Consider the following 18,606-nt stretch of genomic DNA (forward strand, 5'->3'; position numbering starts at 1 on the left):
TTCAGTTAAGCTTTGACAATAAAACCTGGAAGCTGACTGATTTCTATGCAGAGCTGCACCAGATTTTGAACTCTCCGGATTTAGTAAACAATCCCCACAGTATAAATGTAAGTTTTGCCCTGCGTTTCCTAGCTAGAAAAGGGATGTCTTGCATTGGTCTTCTTGCGTGCCATGTTCACATATAAAGCGTGGCTTTGAGACCCACCAAGAAGTAAAGAAGTGCAAAGCACAAAGATGGCGATCAATGTGGCAAAAAATGTTTTGGGCACATTGCATTTTCAATAATAAAGAAAATTTGGAAACATTTAAAAAAAGTTTTTGATAATAACAATAGTAAGTCAAAATCTAATTAAAACTTTTGAAGAACTGGATAGGGAGGTGAGATCTGACTCTCCACTGTTTCTTTAATGTTTTCCAGAAACCTTGTAGGGAGATCTTGACCTATCATGACAGTGAAATCCAGGGCTCTGTGGGCTGAATTTTCCAACTCCTCTCTAGAAGGAATTCTCTTTACATTCCCATAGAGAAATCCTAAAGTGGCATATGGCATGATAATGATGTTGTCACCAAGCCCCTAAAGGAATCTTTGTGAGACTATATAGAGAATGCCCTCAATAGACAGGAACCAGGGACTTCAGATCACAACAGAGTAAGAGTCCAGGCGAAGGAAGTCATGAACTATCTACATTTAATGGTAGAATTGCACTTAAAATTAGACAATATTTTCTTGGCTGAATTTCATGTAGAAATGTAAAATGCAATAGCGTTTAGCAGACAGATAATGGCCACCATGCTGATAGGTTAGCTCAAGCAACCTTCCATATGCCTGAGAGCCACAAGAAGCTCCAAAGACTTTTAGCTTAACGAAAGGTGGGAAATGATTTTTTTCACATGATACAGATAAATTAAAATGACCGTGTGCACTATTTAATGATCTTATTTCCTTTCTTTCCAAATGGTTTGGTTTGACATTCGTTCTCCTGACAGAGCTCAGAGAAAACATCTCTAGTTACAAGAAAAGCTGCAATAAGCCTACATACATGTATGTATAAAGCCAGCTTACACTGGTCAATAAAGCACTCTTGCCTTAAAGGTATTGAAACGGATAGTATTGATTATGGGCCCAAGATCCCATTACCAATCAATAACGGATGTTAAAAATAAGTGTCCTTAAATAAACGCACCCACGCACTTTCAAGATCAACAGTGGCTCCTCTGATTTCAGCATTTAATTTTCAGTACAGCTGTTTTTTTTTCTACCTAATATTAAAGTCCAAACCTTATTTTGACTACATCATACCCATGCAGCGGGTAGCCAGAAGCACATCCAATTCCTGTTAAACAGTAGGAAGGGTTCTTACTAGTGACGGCTCTTCTGCCTCCTGTGTTGGAGGGGTGCCGTCAGGCAGGGAGGAAAGGCTCGGATCATGTTCACTGGTCACATCTCCATCTGTCAGTGCGTCGAAGGAAGGCAATCCATCCTCGTCCACAGGGAGGCTGTCCAGTGTTTCTGTAAGAACTGCTAGCAGGTTCTCTTCATTCTCCTCCTCTATTTTCTGCAAGGGCAATAATTGAATGTGTCAATAATGTAATAAAGTGCCATCATCTCACAAGTAGTTAACCTACACCTAGTACATACATCCAGTGTCACTGGTTTGTAATTACATGTCACAGTCCTGGTATTAGTTCTTGTTAGCTAAGGAAGAATGAATTGGTTTGAAGCATTATACTACTTTTATTGTAAAAATGTTATACTGCCAGTACAAAACATGAAGGTCTATCTGGCAAATGTATTTGTTTTCTATTTTCCTGCACGCCATAGCATGATGTAGATAAGACATATTTTAATTAAAGCTTCCAAATTCAGGTGTTAGAGGACTAAGCCACACCCCCCACACAGCAGGATGCATGGAGTTTTATCTGCAAGGGTCTGTGTGCCGAATTTTATCCTTAAGACAGTCCTTTCTGTGTTTTTTTATGCAATACATCAGTCCTCCTTTTCAGATGTGTTCCTGGTGTGTGTTTTTTAACTTCCGCCCAAGTGACATCATCACTTGAGCTACTGGGGTCTATAGTCTATAAACAAGGAAACTGGACCCAAAAGGGCACCCTGTGTCACTTCCTTCAGGTGCAAGGCTCCCTTTGGATCATGTATTCTGTGCAGATTGGAAGGAAGGAGCATTGCTAGAAGTGACAAGGCTGATGACACTCCTTCTCATCATTTGTAAGTACACAGCAGCGCAGCATGACAAGTGAATTCAATGCAAGGCATTTAGCATTGTCACTATCCTAAAAGAAAACTATTTACTTGGCAGGATCACCAGCTATTACAGAATAGAGGATGCTGGGGGTATGTTAAATATGAACTTTCATTTTTCTGTTTTACTGTGATCACTAGACTAATGCCTTGCAAGTGCTGTACTTAAAAAATATGTAACTCCAACATTTCATATTCCTGATATGTGCCTGCTGTACCATGTACTTGTATCCTGTTATCTTTGTATTCCTTCCTTTGTTTGAAATCCCTGGTGTTCCTGCCAGTCCCTCTGCTTTCCTATCAAAAAACTGACCACACTAGGCAGGAAAGCACAGCGAGGTGAGTTCTCTACCTGTGCTGGAAACTCAGCCTTTTTTCCTCCAATGATCAGATGTCTGCTGACACTCCCCCCCCCCCCCCCTGCACAGCTGTGCTGCTGTTTCTCCTCCCCTTGCTCTTATGCAGCTGAGAACAGAGAGTAAAAAAGGTATTTATGTTTTTTATAGCTATACACAAATGTTTTGCATCTCAGTTCAAAACTGAATTGGTTGTTTTAGAAGGTGAGGGTTTACAATTACTGTAAAAGAGAAGTATGAACTTCAAATAAAAAACCCCCCAAATGTTCATACTCAACTAGGTGGATGCAGCATTGATCTAATGCTGCATCTATCTCTCGCCGGCTCTACAGTGCTAACTGAGCTTATCGCACAGTTCTCCCCTCTGCTCTGAGCAGGGAGCCATGACTGTCAGTCACCGACTCTCTACTTTGCCACTCCAGCATTCACTGGAGTACCAGGCTATTGAGTGGAGGGAGCGGCTGGCTCAGTCTCCCAGCAGCGCAGCTGAGAGGTTGTGCCAAGTGCCTGTCCAGACTTCTGGGTTTATCCCAATCATATCTTCACCATCTTCCCACATGGAAGAAAAATATATTTGAAATATATTTAAAAAATATTCTAACCAAATATATTGACATATATTTGAAATGCTACAATTTTGGCTATATTCAATATATATATATATATATATATATATATATATATATATATATACATACTGCATGTTGAAATGTGGTTTTATTACAAATTATATGAAAAATATTTTTAAAAATACATTTCAAATATACTGTATGTCTATAAAGATACAAATCTACATTTTTGGGATGCATTTATAAATATATGTAAAAATATATGTTAAAATTAATTTTTTATATGTTAAAGAAAATCAGAAGACTATATTTAAAAAATTATATTTTTTTAAATATTTTTCATATATTTTGTATATTTTTCAGATCTTTTTTAAACATATAAAAAAGTCATTTTAACATATATTTTTACATATATTTGTAAATGCATTCCTAAAAGGAAGATTTGTATTTTTAAAGCCATACAGTATATTTGAAATGTACTTTTAAAAATATTTTTCATAGATTTGGTAAAAAAAAATGATATGTAATTTCAACATGCAATATATATACATACATTTATATATATATATATATATATATATATATATATATATATATATATATATATATTGAATATGGCCAAAATTGTAGCATTTCAAATATATGTCAATATATTTGGGAAGAATATTTTTAAATTATATTTCAAATGTATTTTTCTTCCATGTGGGCTTCCCCAGCCTTGAGTGGCTCTGTTCCTGCTGTCCGCTGAAAGTAGGTCACAGGAGTACAACTTCCTATAGGAGTTCCTGGCCCTGGCCATATTCACCATAGAGTCTCACTTTTCTTGCCAGAGAAAGAGTCCCCTTCCTTTTAGAATGCATAGAATGCTGAGAAAGGTAAGTCAACCCAGAACCCTGTTTTCAAAGACCTAACTGACAGTAAAATGCAACCACCCATAACTTACAAGTCAGATATGGATACACTGACTCTTTGGAAGATCACAGACAACATGTTGGAAGAATCAGTAATGATCATTACAAACATGTACTTTTTCCATAATGTTGACAAAGTAAAGCAGTGATTATTACAGTTCTGTTTGTATTGGGAGTCACAATGCAGGATAGACAATACAACTAACCAAGTTCAAATTTTCAAATGCTGCTGGATAGAAACTTCTACATACATATTTGCAAATATTATACATCATCCTCTTATTCAGCAATGACTTTAACCCAAGTGGAATATCACAGAATTGGATATAATACCATATCAGAAGTCAGATAATGATTACACACACACTAGATAACATCTTGGTCTAGAAATGAAGAATATGTACTGGATTTGAACTCAAGGAAAACTACTAAGGGCTTTTGCACACATTTGTATATTAGGCCTACAGAGTAAAATCGGTTTGTTGTTATGGTGCATAGGAACCAACACTAAGTGTGTTATTATCCATTGAGATGATTACAGAAAACACAATACCTGGCTATACACACATAACCACCATCAAAACTATACACTTTGAAAAATGTGCCCGTACGTGTGCGCATGTCAGTGTATGTCCTGACGGTTTTGTATGCATAGCTATGCACAGTGCTTTCAATAATGCATCTCAATGGGTACAAATATGTTGCAGCTGTGGTTCCTGGGCACAACAAGCATGTTTTACTCTGAAACAGACATACACTTAACATACAGTCACGTGCAAAAACACTAAAGATATGATTGAAATAGACATGTGAACTGTGAACTGTCTTATCCAGCAAAAGATTTGTAATTCTGTCCAGACACTTGTTATTCTTACACCTCTGCCAGACACAAAGCTATACAGGTAACACCACTTTTTCTACTAGATTTAAAGAATTCAGTGGCGCCCCCACCCCATCTCCAGCCTGGTGATTAACCACTTGTCTGCCAGGCACTTATACCCCCTTTGTGCCCAGGCCAATTTTCAGCATTCAGCACTGTTGAACTTTGAATGATAATTGCATGGTCATGCAACATTGTACCCATATGAAATGTTTATTTTTTTCACACAAATAGAGCTTTCTTTTGGTGGTTTTTAATTGCCACAGGGGGTTTTATTTTTTGCATTATAAACAAAAAATTTGAAAAAAAGGTTTTTCTTTGTTTCTATTACTAAATTTAGCAAACAGGTAATTTTCCTCCTACACCGATGTGTGTTGATGAGGCTGCACTGATGGGCACTGATAAGGTGGCACGGATAGGCAGCACTGATGGGCACTGATAAGGTGGCACGGATAGGCAGCACTGATGGGCACTGATAAGGTGGCATGGATAGGCAGCACTGATTGGCACTGATAAGGTGGCACGGATAGGCAGCACTGATGGGCACTGATAAGGTGGCATGGATAGGCAGCACTGATGGGCACTGATAAGGTGGAATGAATAGGCAGCACTGATGGGCACAGATAGGCAGCATTGATGGGCACTGATAAGGTGGCACGAATAGGCAGCACTGATGGGCACCGATAAGCTGCACTGATGAGGTGGCACTGATGAGGAGGCACTGGTGGGCATTGATGAGGAGGCACTAATGATGCTGCACTGATATGCAGCAATGATGGGCACTGACAGGTGGCACTGATGGGCACTGATAGGCAGCACTTATGGGCACTGATTGTCAGCACTGACAGCATTGACTGTCGGCACTGCTGGGCGCAACTGCTGAGCGGCACTGCTGGGCATTGATGGGCGGCACTGGTGATCAGGGCACTGTTCATCAGTGCCCTGATGATCAGTGCAGATCTGCTGTGACACTTGCTGGTTATCGGCAATAGTTTCCTCATGCTGTGACAGCCTGAGGAAAGTGTTGCCGATAACTGGCAACTGTATTTACTTTGTGATCTGCTGTGTCATTGGACGCAGCTGCTCACATGGTAAAAGGCCTCTGTGATTGGCCTTTTACCTTGTCATGTGATCAGCTGTGTCCATAAGACACAGCGATCACTGACAACGCTGGGTGCGCTCTATTGGGGGCGCGTTTTGGGAGGACATCATATGATGTCCTCCCAGAACTGGACTACTGCGGTGTAGCCATCATTCGGCTATAGTGCGGTTGTGAAATGGTTAAACAATAGAGTAAAACCACAGCGGGGGAGATTTACTAAAACTGGAAACATTCAGAATCTGATACAGCTGTGCATGGTAGCCAATAGTCTTCTAACTTCAGCTTGTTTAATTAAGCTTTGACAATAAAACCTAGAAGCTGATTGGTTACTATGCACAGCTGCACCAGATTCTGAGTGCACCTTTTTAGTAAATCCCCCTTAATGATTCATCATTTACTCTGCTCACTCTGCTCTCCTCCTGTTAGCATGTTGCCTGTTGGCATCTTTGCAAGCAACACAGCCTGATTGGCTTGTAGTATTGCCCTGCCCTCTTTCAGTCTAAGAGCTGCTATGTAGGGGATGACAGAGGCTGATGAGAGACAGAAATGATGGAGACAGATTCAGGAACATATGCTAACAACATATAAAAATGCATTTCACTGAGTTTTAAATGAACACACAGCTGCATTAAATGCTGTTTTTAACATTTTATTGTGGATGCAATTTCCAAAGATCAGAAAGGCTGAACTGACCATCATTATTATAGCACATTGAGCCATTTCAGGACCTACTTTGAGTTCAGCTTTTAATGATATTAAAAGGTCAATCCAACCAAAACTCTTGGATAGATGTCAGTGGATTAAATCACCCACCAGCTTCAAGTATCTCTTGAGATTCTGCTGGACAAATCACTGAATGGAGTTCCCAGTTCTATCCATTTACCGTGACCTTTACAAAGGGGTCTCACTTTCCCTGTCAGATTTCTCATAAATGTTTCCTTATATGAAAACCAGAAGGAGGTTCAGCCTTCTGGATCAAAATGTCAGTACTAGGTGGACTATCCCTTTAAAAGTATCTACCTGCAGCCTCACGGCCTATATATATATAATCAATAAAGGAGACAATGCTACAAAACAGGTACAGAGTATGAACAAGTTTTACAGCTATTAAACTGATATGTGAGATACAGCGGAATTGTCTTTCTCTTGCAGGTACAAGGTTTAAACTTGAATGTTAGTGGGATAAGATTCTGTTTGCCTAATTGCTATGATACGTTTTCATGTAAAATTCTTTGCATCATTTGAATGATAAAATTGCGCACTACTACAAAAATGCCTTTCTTATTTAAAAGAGAAGTTGTTTGTGATCTTTTAGTCTACAATAGTATCGTACCACAGACGGGTGGTGTTTGCAATTGACCAAACAGAATTGTCTGCCAGTGTGAATCTGAGAAATGCCTCTATCAACTCCTTGGCTACATCTTCTACGGATCTTCTACACATCTTGGCAAAATTGATTTGCACAAGAAGAAACTCCTAATTTCAAATACTGAGCTGCTTAGACAAAGTTAGTTTAAAAAGAAATACTATTTTAGAATTTTACCATTTGATAGTAAAATGCATAGGTGTGCAAAATGGTAATAGGAGCAAGGGCATGGTCATTTTCATTGACATCTCTGGATTAAAATTATTATTGCTGAAATATGGCAGTCACCTGTCAATTAAGGACGAGCCCAGGTATGGTCCAAACCCAACCTTGCAAGGAAAATGTCACTACAGCCCAGTTCTGCTCAATGAACTGTTGTTCCAGATCTGCCCCACAGACAAGTGTTGTATTTAGGTTTTGTGCTGCCCTAGGCAACACACAAATTGGCGCCCCCCCCCCTCCCTGCAGAAAGAGCCTGACATTGACCAAGAGAACTCCTGCTCTCCATCCTAGCCTTCCACTACCACTGTCCCCCATACACCAGCCACCATCCCCCATGGCGAGAGAGAGAAAGACACTCACCTTCACAGCTCTGGATATCCCCGGGAATGAGAGTCGGGCTGTACATATACCGTCATAAAACCCACAACATCTCTTGAAACCCACCAGGTCCCCAAGCCACGTGTGTCCCTTCTTCTGCCCCTTCTTCCAAGGAGCAATGCTGCCCCCCCCCCCCCCGAAAAATGCCACCCTAAGCAAATGCCTTGTGGTAAATACATAGCCCATAGCTGCATGTATACAAAGGAGAAGAGACTTGTTGGATCATTGACCTAATATGCTCACATGGCCATATCAGGTCAATGATATTGGCTTGATATGACCATGTGGCCATACCAGGTCAACAATGTCACGCCCATCCCTACCCAATTATGTACATACAGCTGGGCAGCAGGGAATACCCTGTCCAAAGTTGACTGGGCAGCAGTGGGTGGAAGTTTCTTTTAGATTTCAGTCCAAACCAAAATTATGACCAAACCCAAGGAAATCTTTAAAGAAAATCTGTCACTATTTTCGGAAATACTAAAAAGTTGATCAAATGTATGACAGGTCAGCTTTAGGGACCTGCAGCAGATCTCATCTTTTCCTAAAAAGATGTGCATAGCCCTGTCCTTTCCCTTCTCCTAACCTCCCTATTGCTTAGAGGGGCTCCCCATCACACTTAAGGAGCAAAAAAAGGAGGTTTGGAAAGCTGGAGGCGGTAGGGCCATGTTCGACTTTTGTATATATATTTTTTTTTCATTTAACACTCAGGTTTGTGTCAAGCTTAATTTACATTATTTTACTAGTTATCGCCAAAACAAAATCCCTACCCCCTGCAGATTATCTTACACCCTGCCACATTTCAAATGATATTACAAAATTTAATGAGTGCACATTTGCAAAGCTGTGCATATCTTTCATCAATAACCATGAAAGACCGGATAATTGGCTTTTCTCTGCAATAATTCTCCCTTCTGAAAACACTGCAAGTTTGGACAGCAGAAATCTCCCAGCATGCCTGAACCCTTCGATGACTGAGGTCTCAATATTCACCTCATTTTTTTACTGGTCAGTGCTTTCCAATACGCTACCAGATTGGGAAATGCAGACTTGTCACAGCAATAGCTACATTGGCACACAGTGGAAAATGATAGGATTGTCAGGTTATGTTGCTGGAATTTAGAATTTCATAAACAATATATTTAAAAAGAAAACATATATATATATGCAAGGTGAAATAAGTAGATACGACTTTCCAGAACAGAACAAATCAGTAAGCAATTTATTAAGCTGTGAGCGGGGCTTTGCAGTGCAGTCAAACAGATGCCCTATATTACCATGGCATGGTGCCATCTCTCCAGCTGTGGCACAATCTTGCAATGAGTGCCTGTTTACTGAGCAAATGTGTGACACTAAAAGTCTGGGCTGTCAACTAACGGCACACACTCTCTCTGCATTTGTCACAGGAGACACTGCTGGCCCTGTGTCTTTAGCATATACACCAGGCGTACTAGTAAACCATATTGACTATATACTCAATCGAGGGACCCTAAGCGTTTAATGTACTGCAATAAAAATCATTTATAACTAAAACAGACACATAACTGCAAAGCAAAAAAACTTGGAATCCTTTTTTTCTGCAGAAAAATAATTTTGATGTCTCATTCCTCTAATTGCAGGTGCATGTGCAAAGCTTTGTATATTAGGCCCTTTACAGGGCTAAGTGTCCAGGTCTCAACCTGCTCAGCACTAATTAATATAGTACCAACATATTTTTATAGTAATTAAAAATAAAATTGTCAACACCATAAGGAAACTTTCATCCTTAAGAACAAATGACAGGTTCTCTTTACAGTGATTCTAAAGTTTGTAATTAAAAAAAAAATGGTTTTGCACTGAGCAGCCCGATCCTCTGCTTTTTGGGTCCCCCACTGGTGGTCCTGGCTCCTCTCCCCTGTCGAGTGCCCCTCAATAGCAAGCCTATGGGCGCACTCAAGCAAGCTCACTCCCGAGCTGCACTCCTCACAGAAATTGTGGCTTAGCCACGCCCCCTGCCCCCTGTTCTTCCCTCATTGGATCACTGGCAGTGATCCGTTGCTGTGTGAGCCAAGTTTGTAATTAAAAAAAAATGGTTTTGCACTGAGCAGCCCGATCCTCTGCTTTTTGGGTCCCCCACTGGTGGTCCTGGCTCCTCTCCCCTGTCGAGTGCCCCCCAATAGCAAGCCTATGGGCGCACTCGAGCAAGCTCACTCCCGAGCTGCACTCCTCACAGAAATTGTGGCTTGGCCACGCCCCCTGCTCTTCTCTCATTGGATCACTGGCAGTGATCCGCTGCTGTGTGAGTCAATGAGGAGGGAGAAACCCGGGAGTGCCACGACTCTCATTTATATCGCTGGATCAGGATGGGGCACAGGTGAGTATAAGAGGCTGAGTATGAGGGTCTGAGGTGGGTACTGCACCCAGAAGGTTTTTCACCTTAATACATAGAATACATTAAAGCAAAAACCTTCTGCCTTTTGAACCGCTTTAAAGAACAAGACCCCATCCACTGATTCTTACCCCTCCGCCACTTCTTTAGAGTCCTTGGAAACCAGTCGGCCGTTTTGCGTATAGAGAAGCATGAGACATCTTCTTCTTTCTTCCAAAAAGTAGTATTAAGCTCACCATACACGTAACAGATTGTACAGTTTCCTTGAAATCTACCAACATCTACGTAGTGCAAGTGCCTGCCTGTTGGTTACATACTGATTGCATAGATTAGGTAGGTCCCCATTTTACAATGTTTTGGTAAATCCAAAATCCTTCCATAGGGGAACTCTTTTTAAGTTCCAACAGCAACCTTTATGGAGCCAACACAAGGTTTTGACTGTCTCCAATGGATGAACAGAGCAGCATGGTTCATACAGAATGTGAATATTGGTGGGTGGGAGATTGTTGTTACAAAAGAACCTGTCATGCTGACCTGGAGGTTTAGTGAAGGCAAAGTAACATATACTACTATAACATGATAAAAATAACATGCAGGCACTTAAGCTGCCTGTACATATTGTAGATGTTGTCCAGAGGTCCTGTCAGGGACCATCGCGCCGCATGGGTCTACACAGGCGTAGGTGTCTGCCAAGACGTGTAGGTGGCAGGGCACTAGGACCCAGGCGCACCCGTCGTCTTGACAGTACTAGGCAGGCACTAGGACCTAGGCTGCACCTGTCAGGTGCAGGGCGGGCTATTTAAGCCAGCTCTGCACAAACACTTGTTGCCGAATGGTCTTTGTATCCTGTTACCTGTGTTTGGTGGTTTGGTCTATTGCTGGGAGAGCTGCCGGGGGGTTCCCTTTTTTTAGGGGCACCCTCCGGGTGTTATTCTATCTGGAGGCGAGACACGATTGGGTGTCGAACATGGGGACTCGTGGAATGAGAGATTCACTGCGCTTTACGGTGAAGCCGGAATTTAAGGATGTCGTGGATTTAAGGATGGTCGTGGTGGATTTGTTGCTGGATTCCCTAGGCTTGGCGGTAAGGGATATTATGTGTTTGCAGGATTTTCCGCAGCAGAGAATTTACGACATTACTTTTATATCTACCGAGGTGTGTTGGAATGCGTACGAAAAGGCCAGAGGAGCTGTGGATTCTGCTGTCATGGGAAAGTTTGAGGTAACACCACTGTTCATGCAAGAAGAAAAGGTAATAACTGTGCATATGTACAACCCCTTTGCGGACTTACATCTGGTGTGGGCATTCTTGCACACCTACTGTGATGAGTTGAGAGGGGGAGAAAGAGTCCTGAACAGATATGGGATTTGGTCTGGAAAGTATCGTTTCATGGGAAGGTTTAAAATGGATCCTGACTGTGTAGGAGGGGTGCGGAGGCCCCCTGCAGTCTTTACCATTGGAGGTGAGAGGGGCTTTCTCTTTTACCCAGGGCAGCCTAGTTACTGCAGGAAATGTCTTGTGTATGGCCATACAAGTGGAGACTGTGAACTGAGACCTAAGTGCAGATTTTGCAAGAAAGAGGGTCATCCCTCGGGAGAGTGCAGAGATAGGAAGCTCTGTGACATTTGTAAAAAAACAGGCCATTTGGCTAAACAGTGTGAGGAATACTTTGCAGCGAAGAGATGGGCTGCGGTGGAGAAGAGACTTACTGGACAACAGGAGAAGGTGGGAGCTAAAGGGCAGTCGAGGCCGGGGAGGAAGGCATGGGAGGTGAAGGATGGTGCGGGACCCGTTGGTAGGGATCCGCCTGTCCAGCCCCCTGTCTTTTCGGCTGATGACACTGCGCCCGCCGAGGTTGCAGCGGAAGTGAACGGAGCCGGGGGTTCCGGTGTAGCCACCGGGTGTGCGGGGGTGAGCGGGAACGCCGGCTCCGGGAACGCTGTGCCCGAGGTGGGGGAGGCCGGCACCGGAGTGGAAGGGGGCGTGCCTAGAGTCTTCGGTGGAGAGGAGGAGGAGCGGCGTCTACTGTTGTCTCCGCCGGGAGAGGAGGATCTGCAGCGGGAGAAGGACTTCATGTTAACCAGTGCCTCCGGTCCTGGAGTGTTGGAGGCGCTGATGGGTGGTCTGTCCTCGAGTGACGAGGGGGAGGAATTTGAGGACGTTGACAGCGAAGCTAGCCTGGAATGTGGGCAGCGGCTGGTGGTGTATGTGCCGGGGGCGGAGGCTCTGTCGGCCAGTAAAAGAGCGCGGGTGGAGGTGCAGGAGGCGGGCGGTGGTAGCAGCACTCCCACACCATTTGATGGGGATTCCGAGGCGGAGTCTGCCAGCTCTCCTGTGCCAAGGAGACGTCAAAAGAGTCATGGGAGTGGCTTGAGTTTGAGTATGGACGGGTCACAGATGGACCATTAATATTCTGTATGATGGCTGTCTGTGGGCTCATTTATTTCATTATGATGGCGCTGACCATTAGCTCCATAAATGTAAGGAGTGTCGTTTCTAGGGAGAGGAGGGCGGTGATCTTGGAGGAGTTAAGTAATGTGAAGGCAGATGTGATTTGTCTGCAGGAATGTGGAATGGGGAGAGGTCTTGAAGCGGAGTGGAAGCAGGGGGCATCCTTCTGGGCTCCTATGTGTGGGGTACGGAGTGAAGGTGTGGGGGTTCTAATTAAGAATGCTGCTGTGCAGTGTGTGTCCCATGAGGTGGTGGTGCCCGGTAGACTGCAGGTGGTGATGTTGGAATTTCTGGGGAAGAGGTTTCGTGTGTTGAACTGCTACGCCCCGGCTGAAAGGAGAGAGCGGTGTGATTTCCTGAATACCGTGAAATTGTGGCTGCCTGGAAGAGTCCCAACAATGCTTGTTGGAGACCTTAACTGTGTGAGGACGAGTGTGGAGAGAGAGGGGGTGAGTGGAGAGGGAGGGAGAATTGATGTGTCCTCTAAGGTGCTAAATGAGATGGTGGGGGACTTTCATTTGAAAGATGTGGGGATGGAGGTGGAAAAGGGGAAGCCTTCCTCTACCTTTTTTTCAGATAAGGGATCAGTTAGGTCCCGGATAGATTTTATTTTTGTCTCACATTTTGTTAAGATTAAGGGGTACCGTGTGGAGCCTACTCTGTTTTCTGATCACTGCCTGATTACTGCTTCTTTTGATTTGGAAGCAGGGGTGCAGTTTGGAAGGGGGCTGTGGAAGTTGAACTGGGCTTGTTTGGAGGAGGAGGGTGTGTTTGAAGCCTTTGTGTCCTTCTTTGAGGGACTCACCTTCAGGAAGCGGTTTTTTGAGGATGCTTTGGAGTGGTGGGATTGGGCAAAGAGACGGATTGGAGGTTTTTTTAAGAAATTGGGGAGTGAGAAGGCACGGAAGAAGCGGGAGGAGAGTCGGAACTTGATAGACAGGCTGCATTTTTTGCTGCAGTGTAAAAAGATGGGAGTGGAGGTGGAAAAGGAGATAAAGGAGGTTCGGGAGGAGAGGAAGGTTTTTCTGGAGAAGCGGGGCAGGGAGATTGTCTTCCGGGCTAAGATCCAGGTGATGGAAGAGGACGAACAATGCTCCAGATTCTTTTTTAAGAAGACCTTTGGCCCAAAGAGGGTTTTTCACACTGTACGGGAAGGAGGCGAGGAGGTGTATGGGGCAAGGATGGAGGAGGCGGTCAAGGCGTTCTATGATAGATTGTATGATGGGAGTGGAGGTGGTAAGGAGGAGGAGATTGAAAATTACTGTGCTGTGGTGGAAGGAAATCTGGGTGATGAGGAAGCTGAAACTCTGTTGGATCCTGTGACGGAGGTAGAAGTGGAGGGTGTTGTGAGGAGTATGAGCAGGAACAAGACCCCAGGGGAGGATGGATTGCCCATAGAGTTCTACGTGAAATTCTGGCCAGTGGTGGGAAAGTATGTGGTGGAAGTGATGAAAATATGTTTTGAGAGGAAGGTGGTGTCCAGATCAATGAGGGAGGGTATAATTACATTGTTATACAAGAAAGGGGATCAAAGGGAGGTTAAGAATTGGAGGCCAATCACGTTGCTCAACTGTGATTATAAGATCTTGGCAAAACTTTTGGCCAATAGACTGAGTGGTATTATTTCTGGAGTAATTGGAAAATGGCAGGTGTGTGCAGTGCCTGGCAGGCGAATCTCTGATAACCTGATCCTCTTGAGGGATCTGATATATTACGCTCAGAGCAATAACACCCCTTTGGCGGTGGCTGGCATAGATTTAGAGAAGGCGTACGATCGGGTGTCTCACAGGTATTTATTTTCTGTATTGAGGCGGATGGGCTTGCCTGGAGGTTTTGTGGCTATGGTGGAGGGTCTGTACCAGGGTGTGCAGAGTAGGATCCTGGTAAATGGCACTTTGACTGGGGCGGTGGAGGTGAGGTCAGGGGTGCGCCAGGGGTGCCCCCTGTCGCCGATCGCCTTCATTTGTGTCATGGAGCTGTTGCTGAGGCATCTGCAGAAGGACAAGGTCTTTCAAGGGATGTTTGTACCGGGCTGTGGGAATGAATGCTCCAAGGCTCTCTGCTATATGGATGATATCACGCTCTTGTGTGGGTCCGCTAGAGATCTGGGAAGGGCTGAATTGCAGCTTAAAATTTTTGGTGGAATGTCTGGTTTGAGGATTAATTGGAGTAAGAGCAAGGTTTGTGTTCTTAGCGGATCCTGTGATGTGTCCTGGAGTAGTTTGGAGAAGGTGGAGAAGTTGGATGTCCTGGGAGTCCATTTTGAGAGGAATTTAATGAATCAGGTGAATGCTGAGAGGAGTATAGGGAAGGTGGTCAAGAAGCTGGGGCTGTGGAAGATGAGGAGGCTGTCCTTATCTGGAAAGACTCTTATTGTTAAAGCGGTAGTTCTCCCTGTGTTGTTATACTTTGGGGTGATCTTTCCATTTAATAAGAGGATGTGTCAAACTGTGACCCGGATGTTATTCCAGTTCTTTTGGGGGTCCAAAATGGAGAGAGTGGCTAGGGAGGTAGTGATGAAGGCTGTGTCTTTGGGAGGTTATGACTTTCCCAATATTGCCCGGTTCCTGGAGATACAGTGGTGGTTGGTGCATTGGAAGGCCTTTGACACGGGTGGTGCTGTAGCTGCCTTAATGAGGTTTTTGATAGGATGGCCTCTGTTGAGATGGGGGTGGTGTGAGAAGGACCTTACGCGGCCCATGTCCCTAGTGTCCCCTGCATATTATCTTGGCATGGGGAAGTTTTTTAGGGACCACTCTCTGGGTGAGTTGGGGCAGGAGGCGGGGAAGAAAGAGAGTCTTTGGAGATGGTTGAGGAGGGCAGAGCTATTAACTAACATCAGGGGCTTGGGCTCGAAACAGATGGAAGATTGCTGGAGGAATATGGGAATGGTAGGGGTGACAAATAAACAGAAGGAAGTTGTATGGATGTCGTTGCATAATGTCTTGCTTACAATGGATTTCCTGAAAGGGAGAGATTTGGTGAGGAGTGAGAGGTGTCCAAGAGAAGGTTGTGGGGGAGTTGAGAATGTCAGGCACGTTTTTTGGGATTGTGGCTTTGCAAAGGAAGTGTGGAGGAGGTTGGGTGGATTTGTGCATAAGGTGGTGGGTGTTCAGAATATTACTTTTGAAGCTGGAGTGTTTGGACTAGTGGAAGGAGGGAAGGTGGTACAAAGGCGGGCGTATGTGTTTTCGGCTATTTTTAGAGAGGTGATGTGGGAGGCCCGGTGTGCTTTGCAAAAGGGGAAGTTGGATCTGTCGGAAAGTGATTGTGTTGACTGGTGTTTTGCTAAATTGTACTTTATGCTAGTGGTGGAAAGAAAGCGGATGGGAGAGGATGGTGCGAATGCGTTATGGAGGTATAGGAGGTGGTGGGAGGGGAGGCGGGAGCCTCCCTGAGAAATTGGGGTCTTTTAGCTTTTGTATTTGCCTTTTACTGTCCTAGATGATGCAAGGAACACAGCTCAGTTAAGTTCTTATTTTTGACAGTTACTGCTGAGTAGTTGTGATTCAGTCTGATGGGAAAAGAAAAAAAAAAAAAAAAAAAAAAATCTTGATCTGGATTGTTTGACCTTGATGCCTTCTCCTGTCCTGACCCTTGGCCTACCTGACTCTGCTCCTGGATGTTCCCCTTTAAATCTGATCTTTTGGTATTGACCCTGCGTGTGACCCGACTATCCTTTGCCTACCGTTTTGTACCTCACCGACCCGCTAGTTGCCCACCCGGCCTCTATGACTCTGATTTAGCTCATCCATCCATCCATCCTGCAGGGATCACTAGGCTCCCTCACATCAGACTCTTAGCCCCCTGGAGCTCCTATCAGACTCCTCTACCCCTGTTGGAGATACCTAGCAGCTGCGACCTGGTACCGGAGCGCTCCAAGTCCATCCCCACCATCAGGGGCCCTGGTGAACAAGTGCTCCGGTGCTTAGACTCCGCACTCTGGGGAGGCTCTGCCAGGGGATTGATAGAGGTGCTGTCAGGCGGTCCATTACAGGTCCCTGCAGCTTCCAAACCCTAAACTTCATGCAAGTACCAAATTAATTAGGGAAGTTGGCACTTTGGCCAACCCCCATCGGCCTATTGGTCCCACAATGTGATGGGCAGCCTGAGAGAGCAACAGAGAGGCACTGGAGGCAAGCGGGAATAAGTTAAAGTAGAGATTGATACACAACTAAAGGGATAAAAGTTATACATTATCTTATTACAGCACAGAGAAAAATCAGGAAATAATAGTAAAGGAACTACTTCCCACTTAGAACTTGTTTAGAAAGATTTCTACAGCTGCAGGTGGAATGACCCATCACAAGATCTACAAAACAGAACCTGCTATGCATATGTCGTAGAGTTTGCTAACATTTTACATTGTATTTCATTGCTTGGAAAGGCTGGGTTTTGTTTCAACAAGACTGAAATTCCCAAAATTGGAACAGTATCAGACAATTATAACTTCACAATTAAAGCATCCAAACTCATGTGCGGAGAGACCGAGAATGTGTAATGTAGGTGATTAGCGGCTTCAGTCGCAGATAGACTGGCTGACATATTCCGTGGGCACGGGTCTTCTGCGGAGCAGACTCAATTAGTTTTGTACAAGTTTAAGCAATCAAACGCCCAAGAGAAAGCATGGCATGTAACAAAGCCGACTTCGCTAAACAATTAATGTCACATTATATTATTGCCTGTGTCCCAATTTATGCAGCAAATAAATCAACGTCACAACAGATGAAGCACACTTGCCGACTAACACATGTCTGTTTAGGAAGTGACACGGCAGAGCGGCCCATTACTTACTAAAATGACTCTGCAAGGTAACCTTTATATTTCTGACGAAGCTATTATTTCTAATTATCCCAAATTGCTATTTATATAGAAACAAATTTATTAGCAGCGTAGGGAAGGATGAGGTTCCAGAATGGTAAATCAATCAAAAAAAGGTGGGAAGGACACAGGCTTGGAAGTATGTGTGAAAGATAACTGGATTAAAGAAAAACTCCAGGCAGATATGTAAAAACACATTTTTGGATCTCTTATGGCTTCCTTCAGCCATCACAGAATCACTTTTTTAATCTCAACTAATCTCATTTGCTCAGATCTGGCTTTCCACATATGTAGTTTGCTGAACGTTTAAATCAGGCTTGTGGATGAACTGTTTTCTCTGTAAACTGATGGGTAGGAGGAAGAAGCTTTGGTGGACTATACAATGGAGGGAGCACTTGGTGGACATGTCACAGAGATTGTATATAATCCACAAGACGTGATGCCAGGACAGAAGTATGGGAACTGCCAGTGCTGGCTTGCTTTTGAAAGTACATGCTTGGGAGCTGACATCCTTACCCTCGTTTCATTGCTTAAGAAGTAACTAACTTGGAGCAAGCAAACTTGTGTAAAATGAAAGACACATTTATGCAAGATGCCCATCACTGTCCAGTTTGCTAAGCTACATAAAGTAAACTTGTCAGCCATATGAGAAAATTAAAAACTAAGAGCTCTGCCACAGTGTATGCCTAATAACCTGGCATCTATTCCTTTCTGTACCTCTCTGATTTAGTTTCACTTTGTTACTGATGGCTTGACATCTCTGTTTAAACAATATCAACTGCCTTTGACCTGTCCATTAAGAACATTTTTGTGGGCATCAGGGGCACACTTACGGGAAAGTGTGCAGGCAGGTTGGTGGGGTTTAGCCCAGAAGTCAGGAAAGTCAAGCTCCTAGAATCAAAGTGAAGCTAAATCAAAAAGGTA

General features: G+C 43.8%; 1 protein-coding gene across 2 annotated transcripts in view; it reads right to left on the bottom strand.

Annotated features, from left to right (window-relative positions):
* PPARGC1A (PPARG coactivator 1 alpha) overlaps nt 1-18,606 on the bottom strand; it is a 153,024-nt gene that overhangs the window by 75,693 nt on the left and 58,725 nt on the right. For both annotated transcript variants that reach the window (XM_089677488.1, XM_089677487.1), the window contains exon 3: nt 1,362-1,556. In XM_089677488.1, coding sequence (XP_089533614.1) covers nt 1,362-1,556 — 195 coding nt within the window. The remainder of the gene's footprint in view (nt 1-1,361; nt 1,557-18,606) is intronic.

The sequence above is a fragment of the Staurois parvus genome, unplaced genomic scaffold, assembly GCF_062004578.1.
Source record: "Staurois parvus isolate SC_StPar_1 unplaced genomic scaffold, SC_StPar_1.0 ptg000186l, whole genome shotgun sequence".
NCBI lineage: Eukaryota > Metazoa > Chordata > Amphibia > Anura > Ranidae > Staurois > Staurois parvus.